At 36.8% G+C, this 14,240-nt stretch overlaps 2 protein-coding genes across 2 annotated transcripts in view; one reads left to right on the forward strand and one right to left on the reverse strand.

Moving 5' to 3' along the window:
* LOC131945143 (uncharacterized) overlaps window positions 1-14,240 on the forward strand; it is a 328,239-nt gene that overhangs the window by 220,829 nt on the left and 93,170 nt on the right. The gene's annotated exons all lie outside the window — the stretch shown is intronic.
* Window positions 7,521-10,447, reverse strand: LOC131945154 (uncharacterized). Its single transcript, XM_059306173.1, has 3 exons — window positions 9,976-10,447; window positions 8,262-8,564; window positions 7,521-7,945 (listed from the first exon to the last, which is right to left on the reverse strand). Exons 1-3 carry the CDS (start codon window positions 10,426-10,428, stop codon window positions 7,847-7,849), a joined length of 855 nt encoding a protein of 284 aa, XP_059162156.1. The 5' UTR covers window positions 10,429-10,447; the 3' UTR covers window positions 7,521-7,846.

The following is a 14,240-nucleotide window of genomic DNA, read 5'->3' on the forward strand; positions in this document are numbered from 1 at the left end:
ATTGAGGCCATTGACTCCGATTTCAGCTGGTTTTCTTTTTGGATTTGCTTCCATAGCCTTTGTCCAACCAAGAACAAACTACAAGGCAGCAGTTGTTTGATTTCGGAGTTGTCTCTCCTAGAAGAGTGGCTGTCCCACAGCTAAAGAGCCTCGACTGCCCGAGGGTTCGAACTCGAGACTTTTCGGTTTAGCAACCATGAGCTTTACCGACTCGACCACGCCGATCCCTAATGTCGGCATTCAAGTTTGTAGCTGAGACTTAATGTCGGCAGTCAAGTTTGTAGCTATGACTTAATGTCGGCAGTCAAGTTTGTAGCTGAGACTTAATGTCGGGAGTAAAGTTTGTAGCTGAGACTTAATGTCGGCAGTCAAGTTTTTAGCTGAGACTTAATGTCGGCGGTCAAGTTTGTAGCTATGACTTAATGTCGGGAGTAAAGTTTGTAGCTGAGACTTAATGTCGGCAGTCAAGTTTGTAGCTGAGACTTAATGTCGGCAGTCAAGTTTGTAGCTATGACTTAATGTCGGCAGTCAAGTTTGTAGCTGAGACTTAATGTTGACAGTCAAGTTTATAGCTGAGACTTATTTTAAGCAGTCTAGTTTATCCTTAATGTCGGCAGTCAAGCTTGTACTTAATGTCTGCAATCAAGTATGTACTTAATGTCTGCAATTAAGTTTGCACTTAATGTTGGCAGTCAAGTTTGTTCTTAATGTCGGCAGTCATGTATGCACTTAATGTCGGCAGTCAAGTTTGTACTTAATGTCGGCAGTCAAGTTTGTAGCCGAGACTTAATGTCGGCAGTCAAGTTTGTAGCTGAGACTTAATGTTGGCAGTCAAGTTTGTACTTAATGTCGGCAGTCAAAGACTTAATGTCGGCAGTCAAGTTTGTACTTAATGTCGGCAGTCAAAGGCTTAATGTCGGCAGTCAAGTTTGTAGCTGCCAACATAAGTATTAAGAGCAACTGCACGAGCTAACAATTCTATTTTTGTACGCACGGAGTTTGTTTATATGTTATGGCTGATTAGTTGTTTATATGTTATAGCTAATTAGCTGTCTTCTTAGTTTTGTAAAACCTGGACAGTGACAAGTGAAATTCAATTCTTTCAGCATTTGTGTGGTAAAAAAAAATATCAAAGTGTAGAAAATTCCCAAAACGCCATATTTCAAATGTTTTATCAACTATTTTAATTCCTGGCCAAATCTAAAATCAATAACACAATAATTTATTAAATGATTGTGTTTAAACGGTGTATCTAATACTATCCTTTCTAAAGTATTTATTAAATTTATCTATTTTTTTCGAGTTCACCCCTGCGCCAGGCTTTTAAAATACGACGATATATTTACAAATCTTGTTCAGCCAGTGCAAACCAGTACAATTGCAATCCCATATTTTGTGCAAACACAAAATATCAAGTTGTTTAGTTTTGTTATAGATTTCATCTTCATTATTGTGGGGTGGGGTGTGTATAAACAAGGCTACTTATTTCATATCTATATAAACACGCCCTTGTTTTAAAAGCAACATTCCGGTAGCCACCTGTTTCAGGATACATTTTTTCTGACAATTTGTTTTATATATTAATTTGCTAACGTCACTGTCAGCCACTTTATGTGTTTGAGATGTCAATATATCAAAATATGGTTACATGGGCACATGACAAGACGTTTCTGTAGATATGTTATGGACGTTGTCGACTGGCCCACTACAAGACACCTCTTGATGTTCTTAAAGTTAAAATAAAGGTGTGTGTCTGAGTAGTCAGTAAATAGCGGTAACGAAACGTGTGTCAATTGAACACACAATTTATGAAGAATTTCATTTGAACGCTGTTGATAAGTTTGGTTCACCCAATTATCTAAAGCTAATTTATTGCTCTAATGAACTCCAGGCAACATTCCTCAGATTATGTTACAAAATATAATATAATGAAGATCTACAGCATTTGCTTAAAGAAATGCATTAGAGACAAAGAATCTCTCATTCGTTGTTAATATTTTTATTTTTGAAGTGACGCGTTTCATTATCTGCAATTATTTTGAATGTATCCATCTAAAAGACAATTTTTTGATAAAGAAAGTAATCAGCAGTTATCTCGCTTTACAATTTAACGCTGGACTGCTAATGTTATTCGTAGGTTCATATGGGTACACAGTTTAGGTTTAAGTAGTTAATATATATAAACACCTTTATAATAAAAATCTTTTTAAATGAAAGGTAAAAAGAATACAATAAATTGACAATACGAGCTAGAATTTATATAGCTACAAATTAAACCTTAGTTCGTTTGTTGTAACCTTTCAAGTATTCGCTTTATATATATATATATATATATATATATATATATATATATATATATATATATATATATATAAATATATATATATATATATATATATATATATATATATATATATATATATATATATATATATATATATATATATATAAACGTTTATAATAAAAAATCTTTTTAAATAAAAAGGTAATAAGAATACGATAAAATGACAATACGAGCTAGACTTTATATAGCTACAAATTAAACCTTAGTTCGTTTGTTGTGAAGAGAACGGTTGAGGAAGAGGCAAAAACAGCTGGGCTCTCATGGGCACAGATTAGAGGAGCAGCCCAAAACCGAGTCCGCTGGAGATGTGTGGTTGCAGCCCTTTGCTCCCAGTGGCCACAAAGGAGTGATGATGATGATTGTTTGTTGTAACCTTTCAAATATTCGCTTTTTAAGTCTGTTGGTCAAACAGAGACAATCAAAATAATTCTTTGATAAAGGAAGTAATCAACAGTTACGTCCCTTTTTATAATTTATTTAAGGACCGATAACGTGCGTTTACATCAGTTCAAAGTTTAGGTTTAAATAAACAAAAAAGAATAAAATAAAATAATTATACGATGTACAGTTAATCAAACTGTCAGAAATTTCAACTTAATTTGTAATTAAATAGTAATTAATTAGGTTAAAAGCCAACTTCCTCTTGACAAACGCTGATTTCAGATTGTGAAATCATCATTTGTATTTAAGAAGAAATAAATTGTGTTATGTAATGGGAACCCCATGCTTTATAACTGATTTATTACCAGATAGTAAATCTGGTAAGGTATCTTGTATTAATGAATTTCTATAACAACAGCCAATATGTCATTATATTTGGTAACTTATTGTATTTTGAAGTTGTTTGCATGTGATTAAAAATGTGTTGTTTTCTTTCGTTTATAATAAGAAACTTTATAAGCACTAACAATAACTTTAAGTTCACCCTGTTATACTTAATATTTTAAAGCTTATCTACTGAATACAATTATATTTAACTTTTATTTGATGTCAACCTTTCTGTAGAACAAATTTCAACACCTGAGAATGTTGGTTTCCATTTGTACACAACACACAAAATGTGAAGGCTATAAGAACAGACGGTAACAAACACAATTATTTAGAAAATTTAAAAAGCCACTGTTTTCATCCAATTGTTTTATTAGCTGTAGTTGGACATAATGGCATCACTATGGATGGGTGAAGACAACAGTTATTGACGATGATGAAGGAAGATGATTAGAAGATGATAATGAAGATGATTAGAAGATGATAACGAAGATGATCAGATGATGAAGGAAGATGATCAATTTAACAATGGTCCTAGTATGGTGACATCACATGTCATGCACTGGTCAACCACATGACATTCACAAGATGTACACCACATGTCAGGTATACTACATTTCATGTACTCAACATAACATGGCATTTACAAGATGTACATTGGATATGTAAAAAAAAATGTGCAGAAGAAAAAATGGACATAACATGATTGGTTGAAAAAATGGACAAGTGTACTGACATTTATGTCAATAAGATGGACAAATAGACTAACATTTAATAAGATGTTAATGGATCCTAAACTTTAAATACTTTTAGTTGAATGTATTGTAAAATATATGTTAACCTATGATGGGAGGTAATCTATTTAAGACTAAATAACCGATGATATGACAGTGAATTAAATACGTCAGGTTGCCCTATAATGCCAACAGTTTTTTGTCCTTAAGGGATGGACTGAGACAAGGAATCACTCAACAATCAATTTATATTCATCAATATATTCTTTCTGAGATAACTTCTATGTCTGTCTTGTTGGTTATTTCAAAGACAAAATTTGTTTTTAATTTTAAAATTTCCACATGTGGTGTGTTACATATTTACACATTTACAGCAATTAAGCTTTGGTGCCCTTAATTTCTGCTAATGAAATTTATCCTTTTATGATTTAGCTAAAATGTATTTATGCAAACCTAACAAACGTGTGTAAACTGCATCAATACTAATAACAAGGTAATATGGTAGAGTGATGAAGTTTCTACCTGCGATGTAAGACACAAATAACTGATGCAACTTTGGGTGTAGAGAGGGAGGTAATGTGGTAGAGTGATGAAGTTTCTACCTGCGATGTAAGACACAAATAACTGATGCAACTTTGGGTGTAGAGAGGGAGGTAATGTGGTAGAGTGATGAAGTTTCTACCTGCGATGTAAGACACAAATAACTGATGCAACTTTGGGTGTAGAGAGGGAGGTAATGTGGTAGAGTGATGAAGTTTCTACCTGCGAAACTTTTGTTTTATCCAGCAAAACTAGGAGAGATGACGAGCCAATGAAATGTGAGCTAATGAGGTACACGCAGGGTCAAGGGTCATACAGCACAGCTGACAAGTTTGGCAAATGTTAAACCTGACACAACTGACATGTTTGGCAGATGTTAAACCTGACACAACTGACATGTTTGACAAATGTTAAACCTGACACAACTGACAAGTTTGGCAAATGTTAAACCTGACTCAACTGACACATTTGGCAGATGTTTAACCTGGTACAACTTGGACACAACTGTGATGTACAACGCTTGACCACAAGGTTTGATATTAATAATTTTGTTGGAGTGTACAAAACCCTGGTTTTAAACAGAAAGATAAGCAAACAAAGTCAAACAAAACAAAAAGCTCAACCAAATGGAAAATAAAAGTTGTACTGAGCAGACTTTGAATAAATAAGACAATAAATCATTTCTGTTAGCACTGAGATCATTAGGAATGATAAACAAAACATTATTATTAAATAGGCTGTAGGAATTTGTGTGCATGAAGAATGGATTAGGTAACATCCAACATGTTATGTCTGATTTAAAGTATATTTTTTGTAGGAAGTTTTATTCATTACAATTGATGTAAATTTGCAATTAATTAATGAATACAAATTAAATTAGTTATTATTTCAAAAAATATAATAAATTATCAGTTACTATACTAATAGAAATTAATTTAGTAGATCATTGATGGAAACCCTTTTTAAAACTGGCATGTTTATTTCTGATGTAAAATAATTTAGTATATCATTGATAGGGAAGCCTAATTCCGACAGAAAATATTTTACAGTAGCTTTTTTTTTATAAAGTAAGTTTTAAAATGTTAACAAAACTCTAGTTGAAAAATGTTAACAAGTGGACACTGTAAAAAGGAATGTATTTTTAGCCTTGTAAAAACATTACTGTAAAATGATATGCAGATAAAATAAAAGTGCAGCCCTAGAGGAAAAAATATTAACCTCACAATTTACACTTTATTTATTTAAGGAATGTCAATAACAAAAAAAATATTTTACAGCAATAATTTAAAATCACAAGTTAAAATGTTTCAATTCAAATATTCATTTCCCTAATTATAAATTCCCAATACCATCATTACCACATTTTCATAACCTAAACCTATTTTAAAATCTACAAAAATACCTATTCAAATACACACTGAATATCCAAGTACATTAGTGGTTTAGGATCAACTATATGCAGGGGCAGATAATTATGGCAAGAAGCTATAAATAGTATCACATTAAAATCAAAGTGACTTTCTCATCCTCCACTATGATGTCCTATTTCTAAGTGCATTAAAGAAATGCCATTCTATAAACCCTTTCAAATACAACAGAAGTGAGTTCTGTAGACACACACAGGCAAGCTTACAATTCAAGCTCTCTATTTTGTTTATAAACTTTATCTTTAACATTTTTAGAAATAGAAATATGTTTGATACAGTCTGAAGCTAACCAGTTGTTAAAACATTTTTTCTTGTTATGTATTGACCAAATAGGCAAACCAAAAACACTTTTTTTTTCTCCAAAACACAGGCAAAAGTTTACAGGCCATTAATTTAAAAAAAAAGGATAATTAAAATATTTTAGTTATTGAGACCAGTAAATGTGAGTGAGACATGCTGAAACTTTTGAAAATTTTGACCCAATATCAAATACACAAGTATTTTAATATGATCGAAATTTAGGAAATTACTTGTAGGCATCGATAAAAAAAATCCCGTTTAATAAAATTTAATTATAATTTATACCAATTTTAGTTTACTTTATAGTTTCTACTAAGTTAATGACTATCTTGGTTGTTTCTTCAAAAAAAAATCAAATTAAATTTTATTATGTAGAAATATTTATGAATCAAATGTTAGATTACTATCATCCATTTGTGTCTGTAACTAGAGAAAATAAATTGATCACCAAATGGTTTGTGTGTTTAAAAAGATCCCAGCCAATTATATTTTGTCTCTAAACAAACTAAAATCATCAACCAATCAGATTTTTGGTGAATTGGGTAAATAAAATAGTATCAGCCAATGACTCATGGGAACAAATTTAAAGTTAACTCTTTTCTGTTTTAGATGAATGATACATCTATGTGAACCTCCAGGTTTACTTGAAAACATTTAATTTTTTTTTAAATCCTGCAGTTTTGTAAATAACAATCTGAAACAATCAGCATCAGATTGCTAAAAGTCCAACCCACAAGTCCCACAACTCCATGTAAAACACATGTCAAGAAGTTTGAGAGTAAAATAACCAAGTGCTAAGACTTGAATGAGAGCAAGTCAAGCCCCACATTTATAGTGAAGTATACAGGTCAACATGATAAGGGAAAAGGTGAATCTCATCTTTAAAACTTTCACAGTTCTAGCTAGAACATCTGTAAGGTTAATTCACATGTCTAGCTAGAACACGAATAATGTTAATATTTTATGTTAAACAACTCTCACCACAAATTTAAACTCCAGGAAGTAGAGAACTAAACAGCATCAACAGGTCAAAGTTCATATCCTTAGAGTGAAGAATAACACAGAAAAAGTTTAGCTCCAAATGTCCAACTTAGCTTCTCCTATATCCACTGAGAATCTGACACATTACCAAATGTTTGTAAAGTATTTTAGACAGGTCACTCACACAGTTGGTCAACTGGTCAGTGGCTTTGTCCTGCAGCAAATAATACAACTCAACCACGAGTCTTCTGCTGACCAACACATTGGCAAAATCACAACAATCCCAGAACACATTTTGAAATAATTGTAGACATTTGTTCATCCATTATTTCATAACTAACTAGTTGTGTCCTAAATATGTTAGCTAGTGACTAAACGTGTGTCCTATGTCAGTTAGGGACTGACAAGTGTCCACAATGTGTCCGTTCTCTGTGTCAACCATTGACTCACTGTGTCCTTGCCCACCCAAGTTTGTGTGGTCAGCAACTGACTAGCACTGCCTTTCATGTAAAAGCTACCAGAAAGTCCTGTCCTGTCTGGCTCTGATCCTAGTCTATCTGAGGTAAATGGTAGAACAAATTTGTCTTGCTTCTACACAAGGCGAAGATGAATGACTCACTCAGTGTTGAGTGACTGATGGTTCATGTTGGATGACTGATGATGTGAAGCTAGTGACATCAAGATGACTTTGAGAAGATGACTTTGAGAAGATGACTTTGAGAAGATGACTGAAGAACATAGAAGGAGGCTGGCTACCAGTGGGTGCTACTCTCTACAGACCTAGTTTTGTGTATAGCTGATGACACTGTTATATCGGAACACTCGTCCGAACTTGTGTCCGTCTCAGATTTCTGGGAAAGAAAACAAAAAATTTTATCACTGAGATACTCATTGTTTGTAATATTCAAGAGTAGTTTTTTAACAAACTTTAGTAACTAAATGTTTTGCGTTTCTTTTCTTTAAAAACAAAGTTGAAAACGAATCTACAATAGACCCTTGCCACCTAAATACTACCTGCTTTAGAAATGTAAATATTGGTAATAAAATAATAAGGAAATACAACAATCATCACTAATATAATTTAGACAAATTTTAAAAATATAATCTTACAAAGGCAAACAGAAATTATCAATTATATCTATGGCTATAAACTAATCTCCAACCCACCATCCTATCAGGGGAGTTAACTTTGTTTTTCATCTTCTTGACAGTTTTCTCCCTGTCCGACAGACCATCTGGTATGTAGGTCAGTTTGGTCAGCTCCGCCTGCAGGTTTTCTGCACTGCCAGTGGACAGCAGACCGTTGTCACCACTGCCATCTTGGTTGCCTGACCTGTCACTGATATCCTCCTCTGAGAAGACACCTTCAGAGCTCAGGGTGGAGAAGGACTGGCGGCAGGGGGGACGACAAGGTGTCTCGTCATCACTCACCTCCCCTTCCTCTTCTTCAGACCAGGATTCTTCAGAGTGCTAACAGAGACAAATAAAATTGTTTACAAATGGAATTTTTTTTTTTAAATTTAAGGGGATAGGCTCAGGAAAAAAACTGGAGAAAAAAATATTAAATAATGAGCCTTTTTGTTTATGTATCTTCTTCTTCGTTCTTAATTATTAGTGTTGAAGGGGATCGAGATTTATCTGCCAGTGGGTTGAAATCGAGACTTTGTTCAAATTTATCAACCATGAGCTTTTTGCCGACTCGACCATGCCTCCAACACAATTAAGCGTTCCGTATCAACTGGTTATGCGCCTGTTTATGTATAAGTTAAAGTATTTAAGGGGAAATTTTTGCATGCCTTAGGGACTCTTCTGAAAATATGCTTGCCATAGCAATAGCGGCCATCTTGAAAAATTAACTTTTTGTGGAGTTCTAAAATTTCATAAAATAACATATCGGCCATATACTGGTTCTTCTTTTACTTACAGTAAAAGAGTCAGCTGGCTAGTTTTTTTTAAAAAAAAACCTGCTAGAAATATTTTTTTTCAAATTATTTTTTTTTTGGTAAAATACCGTTAAATTTAGCATTGCTTTTATAAATTTTTCACCATACCAAATTTTGAAAATTCAAAAAAAAAATAATTTCTAGAGTGTTTTCTGGAGCCTGCACCCTTAAACCAAAATTAATATTTAAAAGTGATCTATTATTAGTTATTATTAATCAACAACCATATATAATAATAATACAAAATAAATAACATTAATAAAAGTTGATTGGTAGTTGTCTGCTAATTTATAACAGACATTTTTTTTCTAAACTGGAGCCAAATCATTTTTAAACAAAAATGTTGCAACACAAGCAAATATCATCACTTACTACACACAAAATTTAATAAGTAAAAAAATATTTTTACATGGATTTTCTGACAGTTTGCAATTAATTTTGTGTGTGTATATATATATATATATAAATATATAGAAAAAACTACTTACTTATCCAATATTATTTAAACATAACATTAAATACTTTTTTGTTAGCATTTGTAACCATAAAAAAAATGTATAAGGGGAGTGTTAGTTTAAAATATGCTCAGGATAATTATAGTTATATTTATTTTCTGTCATTTTGACATGGTTAAAAATACCATTCTTTTAACTTATATTTTATTACTAATGATAATAATACAGTAGTTTTACCAAAAACTTTATTAAGCCTGAAAAAAAAAATAATTCCAATAGTGTTTGAAGAAAATAAGATTAACGATCAGCTAAGGGGAGTGATTAACAACCACAAATAGGCAACTACACCAGATTTAGTAAATTTGATAAACTAATTTAATTATTTTTTTTATAAAAATAGCTGATCATAATTTAAAAAATGAAAAAGAAAACAAGGAATAAAAATAAATAAAACAAAATTGTAAAAAACTTTGATTGACTGACCTTGGTGTTTCTGAATCTAACAGAGGAATTGTTTGCCTCCCTTTTCTGCAGGACACCGTCCACATTTTGTCCAGCTCTCTCCGTCCCCGCCTGGCTGTCCTCGTACCTGTCCTGACACCTGCCAGAGTTCTCAAAGATGTCAGAGCTTCTCCTCCGGCAGGACGGGCTCCTGTGTCTCCTGCTCATATCCTGGCTGCTGTGCACCCGTTTGACCCCCGACCCCTGCGAGCTCATAAGTACAAGATGGTGGTTGGTGGAGTTTGTGAGAGTCTGTTGTGTGAGACTGGTGTTGATGGTGTCACAGTCGGTGTGTGACGTCGTCGTTTGGATGACGCCCGAGTTCAACTGTGAGCTAACAGAGTTCGTGCTGCTCTCCGGGAAATTTAAATTTTCATTCGAGTCTTTTTCTCGTACTGTGTACGTCTGGGGTTGAAGGTCAGCGGGGGATGCCATGGGCGAGCATGAACATGACCCTGAGCCGGTTTCATGACGAGACGAGTCAACATCCGGGGATGATTTCTCGCTCATTGTTTCAAGCGGTTGGTGTTTGGGGCTAGACAGGGGAGACAAATCACAGGTGCTCTCAACATCGGCGCTGACCTGGGACGGCCTTTTGCTGCTGCACGTGGCGTCACTACACCCGCCATCGCAGCCAAAGCAAACGTCGTTGATGTTATTGTCTTTGAATAGCGGTGATCGCCTGGAGATGGGAGACCTCTTGGTGCTGTTGGCGCTGGAGGTCCTGTTGCACAGCTCCTGACGTTTTTTGATGTTGTTCTCCATGTGTGAGATCCTCATCTCACAGCCGTCCACCTCGTCCTCGCTCCTGTACTCCCTGATGGCGGTTCCCGGCCACAGGTACTTGAAAGTACCGGGGAACTGCGGGTGCTCTATGTGGTGTAGGCCAGCAGGGTTCAGGGCTTCAGCATTTCTGGCTTCGTTGTCCCGCGAGGGGGACTTGATGGGGGAGGCAATGTCCTTCATAGAGCCTCGGCTGTTATTGCGACGATGTCGAGACTTGCGCGTCCTCATCTTGGTGGGTGAGGGTAGAACCAGCTCCGATCTTGTTGTCATGCTGCCTTCTGTGTTTTTCATGGAGTTGGTTACAATCTTATAAAAACTTAGGATTAGAGAACGTGGTAGAAGGGTTAGACAGGAGTAGGTGCCAAGAGTAGAGAGGGGTGGTGACAAGAGAGGGGTGGTGACAAGAGAGGGGTGGTGACAAGAGAGGGGTGGTGACAAGAGTAGAGAGGGGTGGTGACAAGAGTAGAGAGGGGTGGTGACAAGAGTAGAGAGGGGTGGTGACAAAAATAGAGAGAGTGGTGACAGGAGTAGAGAGGGGTTGTGACAAAAGTATAGAGGGGTTGTGACAAGATTAAAGAGGTGTGGTGACAAGAGTATAGAGGGATGGCGACAAGAGTACAGAGGGGTGGTGAGAAGAGTAGAGTGCGGACCCTCCGGCAGAGGAGGTTCAACAGCTAGGGATATCAAATCTTCTCGGAGAGAAAACTCCAAAACAAAAATCAAACTTGGTTGGAGAAAGGGTATGGAAGCAAATCCAAAAAGAAAAGGCTGAAATCAGGGTTAATGACCTATATCGCACATCACAAGTTGACACATTAGACTTAGTTGTGTTGGTGGGAATCCCTTGTAACATTACAAGTAAGAACTAAGACGATGATTTACTTTAAGTGTAGTGGCAATCTGCATAGTTTAGAATCACCGTGTGTACAAATATGAGTAAAATAAAATCCTGCACAAATTTGCCTTTTAAAATTGGTATTTTAGAGCAGTTTTAAAATTAACTTTTATACTATCCAACTATTTTACAAGCTGATGTTTGTCTAAAGGCCTACTAGACAGTTGCGGCACAGTGCAGAGGGAATAGGGCGGGGGGGGGGGGGGAGGTGCGGGCCACATCAAGTGACGTCGAAACAAAAAAAATGTCTAATTTTAATATCTGATTTTCCCAGTTAGTTGCCCAACGTGAGAATGTTTGTATACATCATTTGACATAGATGGAGGATGTAACACCATCTAGATTATAATGTACGAGCTGACCCGCGGCGTATCACACGCCGCAATTTAGTTTTATTTTCTACTTTTCAGTAATTCATAATTTGTGAATTCGACAACATTACCAATGACGTCACTGAAAATATTTACTTTAAAACACTAAAACCCTCCTTCCCCCCCCCCCCCCGCCCCGTGAAAGAAGCCTCCTCTTAGTTACCTCCTCTAAGTTTTAAATAGTTTCAAACTTAATTATCTGACCCTTATAGACGTCCTTAAACCCGGCTCTACGATCAGAGACGTAGCGGCCCTTCCCGGCGCCCGGGAACAAACTTCCAATTTGGCGCCCCTCTCGGGAGGAAATTTTCAATTTGCACCCCACCCTCCCTCAAACTTTTGATTTGCACCACCACCCCCCTCAAACTATTTATAATGCAAATATGCAGCTAAAATAACATTTTAATTTGTTTTTACAACCCATTTTGGCGCCCCCTATGGTCGGCGCCCGGGGACATATGTCTACAATTGTAAACATTTAGCGTGAACCACAGCTCACCAGGCCACGTGGGCATAGAGAGGAAGGGAGGGGAATGCTAGGCGCGCTTACAGCTTGGTGTTTTCTAACGTCTCCAAGAAGAGAATTATATACATAGATGGAGTAGTCGTTGGCTGAGGGGGTGACACACTGGGTTACCGGACCTGGTGTCGACCAACCCAATTATTAATACTACTGCTCCTACTCAAGCTAAGTACTGTAGCCAAGCGTACTCTGGAAGTCTTTACGTCACTCAACATTGTTATGTAATTTTTGGACCTTTAGTGTAAGCCCTGCTAGGGGGGGATACCTTAAATCTACCCTTCTAGGCTTAACTAACTAATCTGTCCGGTCAGTGCAACCGTGGTAGAACCCACAGTGGTTAAACCCTAACCTTAGTCTAAATAATAAGCTACTAAAATAAAACAAAAACTTTTACAGTTAATAAAATTTATTGCATGGAACCAAAAGTTAAAAAAAAGAATAGATATAAACTGACACAAAACAGAACCAAACGAAACAAACTTTTTACATCAAACAAAACATTACGTTTGACCATTTGCTGGTCCAGGCCCTGACACACAGAAACCTCCCTTCATCCATTCTCGACATCCAAAAGTCCACACCAAACAAAACACTACGTAAAACCACTACGTACAATACATTACGTAGAACACAATACGTACACAACAAACTTTTTACACCAAACAAAACAATTCATATATAACAAAACACCCAGCCAAGTTGCCCAAGCAACCTCACTCCACGCGTGCGGTGCGCCACGCAGAAACCTGACCCGACCTACATCTCGCCGCGGGTCAAAAAAAGGAAGAAAATCACTCCGAGCGGTCAATTTATACTGACCGCTTCGGACGGAAGGGGACTCCGTGCCGTTCCCCATTGGACCACCATGCACTCCCAGATTCGCAACAAATAAAATAATACAAAATAAATAATCCATTCACCCGCTCACATTCACCCCTTTTAAAAATCTTACAGTCCCTGTAAGACAAAAAAATACATATAACAATCTTAAAATAAAACATGCACCCATCTCTTACACCAAGCCTATAAGCTTGAATGCAAAAAAACAATTTCCATTAACATTAATCTTGCGTCTCTGTGCTCCCTAAAAAAACTCAAGGCACCAAGATAGTGTTCCCTTTACTGAGGGCTGATCCGCGCTACTAGTCCTGTCGGTCGTTCATCCAGAAGGACAAGGGTCAGCCTAGACCCGCCCGCTACTATTGGCACACGTTGCCTGTCCATCTCGTCCACTACACAACACACCGTGTTCTAGTTCTGGCCTCAGCATCAGACCACCGGTAAAACGTCCGCTTAGTTGGTCCGGAGATGACGCAACCGCCTTGACCCACTGGCTCTCCGACTGTTACCCGCCCCCAACGATCGTGCCTCCGCTTCGACACACCTGTGGGGCGGGTGTCCAGTAGCCCTCTTTGTGGGTCAAGGAGTTGACGTCATAGGCCTCTCGTTGTTCACCGGTCTGCCGTACACACCAGATCCGCGCCACGCCCGTGTGTGTTGTCCAGTCTAGACCACACGAGGCCGCCATCTTCATCACACGCCAGGTCCAGTGCCACACACCGTGCCTTGTCCCGCCTAGCACACCGGAGGCTCTCCGAGGCACGTCTCTCCGCCAACCTGACTGGGTGTTTAAACAACAAACAATCCCTACACTAAACAAAAACTAAACACA

Source organism: Physella acuta, unplaced genomic scaffold (assembly GCF_028476545.2).
Source record: "Physella acuta isolate Inbredline_101_S28 unplaced genomic scaffold, ASM2847654v3 ptg000527l, whole genome shotgun sequence".
Taxonomy (NCBI): Eukaryota; Metazoa; Mollusca; class Gastropoda; family Physidae; genus Physella; species Physella acuta.